Source organism: Sinocyclocheilus rhinocerous, unplaced genomic scaffold (assembly GCF_001515625.1).
Source record: "Sinocyclocheilus rhinocerous isolate Xijiao unplaced genomic scaffold, SAMN03320098_v1.1 scaffold795, whole genome shotgun sequence".
Lineage (NCBI taxonomy): Eukaryota > Metazoa > Chordata > Actinopteri > Cypriniformes > Cyprinidae > Sinocyclocheilus > Sinocyclocheilus rhinocerous.
The window spans coordinates 1,171,638-1,176,331 of NW_015630361.1; the positions used below are offsets into that span (position 1 = coordinate 1,171,638).

The window sequence follows — 4,694 nt, forward strand, 5'->3', positions numbered from 1 at the left end:
TGTTGTGTAACCCAAATAAAGTTGTTGATGTGAAGAAAAAATTGTTTTAATGATTTATAAATTTCTTAAAGCCAATAAACACAACAATATATAAACTGGAACATTTGAGTTTAGTCTGTTTGCCTTTTAAGTTATCTGTACTTAAAAAAAACAGTTAATTCAATGAGAAGACCACATTAGGTGAACTCAATTAAACTGAGTTGTCAATTTCCCATTACTCAATTAAACTGAGGGAATCACTTTCCTCAAATCATTTGAGTAGTCTCAACTTATTAGGGTTTACCGTGTACTGACACACTGAAGCAAAAGATAGAAATAACTGACTTAAAACCATTTTTTGTTGGTAAAAATAGTAGTGGCCTAAGACTTTTATATATATATATATATATATATATATATATATATATCAAAATGACAAAACACAAATTTACTAAAACTTCAAATAAAATTAAAATGAAAACAAAAATACAAAAATAACTAGTATAAAATATTTATAAAAACGATAACAGTATATCAATTATACTAAAATAACACTGGTTACAGAATTATTTTTATTCTATTGACAGTCCTGAGAAATAATAGATTAGTATAAACTATACACTAAAATAAACTAAAATAAAATAAACAAATGTCATAATGAAATCTGAGATATGTCCATAATAGAGGACTCACTTCATGATGGGCTCTCCTCAGGTGTTGTGGCAAATTTTTGCGGAAGTTTGATGCCCTGGTCAGCTCCCTCAGACCGAAGGGCTTTAGAGTTTCACTGTTACTTCGTCCTCCAACTCTTACAATGCCCTCTTTTAAAAATCCATGGATGCCTGGGACAAAAGTTATGAAATATCTCATTATTTCATACATGAAACTGTAGAGTTATCCTTTACTGGACTAGAATGAACTCTCTGGAGAAGCCATAAAGTTCAAAGTCCCTTAAATGCTCAAAAGAAAATCTCTTCTGAGACACATGACATGTGAAATTACTGGTTTTATTATTTGCCTTCCATTTTGTCTTATTGTTGGCTCTTAGAAACAACTGAGAGATCTCATTTGTGACCTACCCATGTTTCTCCCTGCTTTTATCCACAAAGTGCTAAAAAAAAAAAGCAACGAGGTTTTATAAATACCACACAGATATAGATATTAGCACCGTACCTTCCAGAAACTGGTCAAGAGCATGATTGGTATAGCAGACCACCAGCATAGGGCAACCATTTGACCAGGCCTCATGGTTCTCTAGCAAAGCCCGAGCGATCTTCAGGCCTACATGCGTCTTCCCTGCAAAGAGGAAAACAAACAGGATCTTCAAATTTACAGTTTAGAAAAAGAACAATCTTGCAGAACAAAACCAGATGTCTTTGCACTCCAGAAACAGGTTGCATCTATTATGTTGTTATTATTAAATTTTTTGTGCATATTTGCAACTTGGTCTCGAGAGTACTACATTGGTTCACAGCAACCTCTAGTCACAGATTATTCACCTGTTCCTGGTGGTCCCTGTATGATGACCAGTTCATTGGTTAAGGCCAGTTTAAGTGCTTCAAGTTGGCTTTCATCAAGACCCATTTTTTCCTCATCAGGCCAGGCATGTGGAGTCAAGGGGTTAAAGGGTGGAATCTTCTCCTGTCCTTCTGCCATGATGCTAGACAGATCATATGACCTTCCCTCCACCCGAAGGTAAGCTGGAGGATCTACATCTGTGTTGCACTCCACTATGTACCTAAAACAACAAAAACGTGCGGTGTGGTGTTTACCAAGTTAAGCACGACTATTATTATTGTTCAGACCTGGAACTGATGATGCAAAGCCTTGGCAGTGAGTACTTTTGACTTAATACCACCTAGGAATCACCTAGAACACCCAAGCAACCACAACACACTCTAAAACCATTCGGAATACTTTAATTTATTCAGATAGCAATGCTCTAGATACCAGCCAAGTAAGAAAGACTCACATTTACTTTAATTATGCATACCTTTGAAAGGGAACATCGTTCTCGTTTTGCTCCTTAAGACCTTCTAGGACATATCGGTAGGCCTCAAAGTAAGCCGTAGTCTCGACCATCAGGAAGGAGTCCGAGGGCTGAACACTGGCCAACCTGGCCCTGCTGTCAGAAGAAAAACAGAGATGCACCTGTCCCTGCTTCAGTAGCTTCGGATCCCGATCGGTAACGGTGGCGAACAGGAAGGTTTCGAAGTTGTCCATGGAGAGACAGACAAGGGATCCGTAAAGCAAACGTTTGGAATTTTCCCACCGGACAAACTGTAATAGAAGATACAATGAAATAAACTTATAGAAGGAGGCAGGGATGCACAATATTATCAGAATGTTATCGGAATCGGCCGATAAATGGCTTAAAAATGCAAATATCGGCATCGGCCCGATATGAAAAAAAATATGCTGATATGCCTTGCCGATAAGACTAATAACTCACATATAAGTGAAATACTCTTATATTTTTACAGATTTATTGATGAATGTGTAATATATAATTAAAAATAATTTGTTTATTATCTCTGCACAGAAGAGACTTGGTGTTGTTTCAGAACAAAAGGAAATATATTGGTATCGCCATCGGTTATCGGCCAAAATGAGTAGAAAAATATCAGCAAAAATCCATCCAAATTGTGCATCCCTAGTAGGAGGACATGTTTGGGAGCTATAGAGTACATGGAGTTCTCTCGGACAACTTGTAGTTTGTGATTACCTCAAGAAGCCGTGAGTTAAACTGCACTTTGTAGGCAATTCCCGTTGGTGTGCAGAGTGGCAAAATCAATCGGGTGTCACGGTAGACTCTGATGTCATCGAAACGCCACTTTTTCATTGGTATTCCATCGATAGTCTCACTGTGCAGGATACTCAAGAGCTCCCTGACACCCTCTCGCAGCGGCCTCACGAAATCTTCACGCAGAAGTCGGAAGTGTGTGTCTAGATAGATGCGGGTGTTAGGGAAGCTTTGAGACATTATGTTGGGTCTCAGGAATGGCTTCTGGTCTAGGTGGAACTCCTCAATGGTTGGATAGATGCTCATCGTCCTGAAGTCTTCTTCCCCAGGTGGGGCATCCTCATCTGCTGCCAGGAAGGAGTAGTTATCTGACCGCAAGGTGCCTTCCCTTGATTTTTCCTGGAGATGGTCCACCAAACCCTGCACCCTCTCTAAGTCTTCATCAGTATTGTCGAGAATATCCACACCAGAGGCACGCAACTGGTTGACGGTCCGTTTCAAAAGAGCCACCGACATGGAAACTGACTGGATAGAGCTGTGCGGAAACATGTTGAGAACTTCAGAGAGAAGGCTGATGATGTTGCTCTGGAAACTGACTGGATAGAGCTGTGCGGAAACATGTTAAGAACTTCAGAGAGAAGGCTGATGATGTTGCTCAAATGTTGGGGATACTGCTCCCTTCGAGCTTGCTCGTAATCCGACATCATTCCAGTCACATGATACGGCAGACCGTTACGGAAAAACGGAGAGTCCTTGACGATGCCAGCCAAGTGCAGCACGATCTTGCGATCAATTCGAGACTCGAAGGCCTTGCAGAGAACTTGACAAACCAGCTGCACCAGGTCGCTTCTCATCATATTGTCGTCAAGCAGATTCTTGAGCCCAGTGCTATATGAAAGGGTGATGGCCACTTCGGATGCTTCTTTCTCCAGCAGGCCTTCAAGCGTTTTATACCCCAGTTTGCGTACTTCAGGGGTGCCGTCTCTCCCTCTTCCTCTCCCATTTCCCCCTCTACCTCTCTGAGCTTCTACTCTTCCTCTTTGAGGTTCTTCACCTTGTGGTCCAACTCTTCCATCAGTCATACTTCCACTGGCTTGTAGGTGACCCGTGTTTTCAGGACGGCGAGGAGCTGGAAGTAAATAATTTACATATTGTTGATGCATGAGCCCTTGAACAGGTCTCCCAAACCCTCGAGAGTGTAAAGATGCATTAGTTAGGCCTCCTCTTATCACAGGGCGGTGGGTGTTGTTCCCGCTTGGCTTTCCTTGATGATGGTGCTGGTTATCTCCTCTCCTCTGTCCTCGTCCCCTTCCATCTCCTCCTCCACCTCCTCTTGCACCTTGAACTTTTTCATCTGGCCGTCGTTCCCTTTGGCTGTTTGTACTTCCACTGGCTTGTTGGTGATCTCGACCCCTTCCTTCTCCTCCTCTTCCTCTTCCTCCTCCTCCCTCCCCTCGGCCACCTCTGCTGCTTCCTCTGCTTCGACTGGGAGACCTGCTTGCTTGTCTTTGACCAGGCACAGATCCATCTGTTGAAAAAATAGATATTGTGGTGTATAAGTAATAAGAATGCATACTGAGTGACCAAGTTAAATAAGGCAATGTAAAGAAGTAAAAACCTATACCTCTTCTTTGAGGAGCACTGAAGCCTCCTCTTCCTCTGTGCTGTCCTCCTCCTCTTGGATTGACCATTCTAATATACCTGCAGAGCGATTATACCAATACAGTAAACACAAATAATAGAAACTAATTCCTCTCTGTAGATAACTGCTATACCTTCACTCCCCTCTAGGTGGACATCTATCTGGTTGAAACTAGGGATGGGCGATACCTCTTATTTTATTTTCGATCCGATACCGATATTTTTAAGCCCAGTATCGTCGATATCGATACTTCTAAACTAAACTGATCTTTTAAATTATTAAAAGAACATATAATCAGTAATTATACTCACTTAATATTAGATTTTAAAG

The 4,694-nt window shown here is 41.2% G+C and overlaps 1 protein-coding gene across 1 annotated transcript in view; it reads right to left on the bottom strand.

Annotated features, from left to right (window-relative positions):
• Positions 1-4,694, bottom strand: part of LOC107740280 (NFX1-type zinc finger-containing protein 1-like) — a 15,138-nt gene that overhangs the window by 9,042 nt on the left and 1,402 nt on the right. The window contains exons 2-8 of the mRNA XM_016552659.1: positions 4,347-4,423; positions 3,373-4,250; positions 2,705-3,301; positions 1,973-2,259; positions 1,479-1,717; positions 1,153-1,275; positions 673-821 (exon numbers count right to left, since the gene is read on the bottom strand). Coding sequence (XP_016408145.1) covers positions 673-821; positions 1,153-1,275; positions 1,479-1,717; positions 1,973-2,259; positions 2,705-3,301; positions 3,373-4,250; positions 4,347-4,413 — 2,340 coding nt within the window. The 5' untranslated portion in view covers positions 4,414-4,423. The remainder of the gene's footprint in view (positions 1-672; positions 822-1,152; positions 1,276-1,478; positions 1,718-1,972; positions 2,260-2,704; positions 3,302-3,372; positions 4,251-4,346; positions 4,424-4,694) is intronic.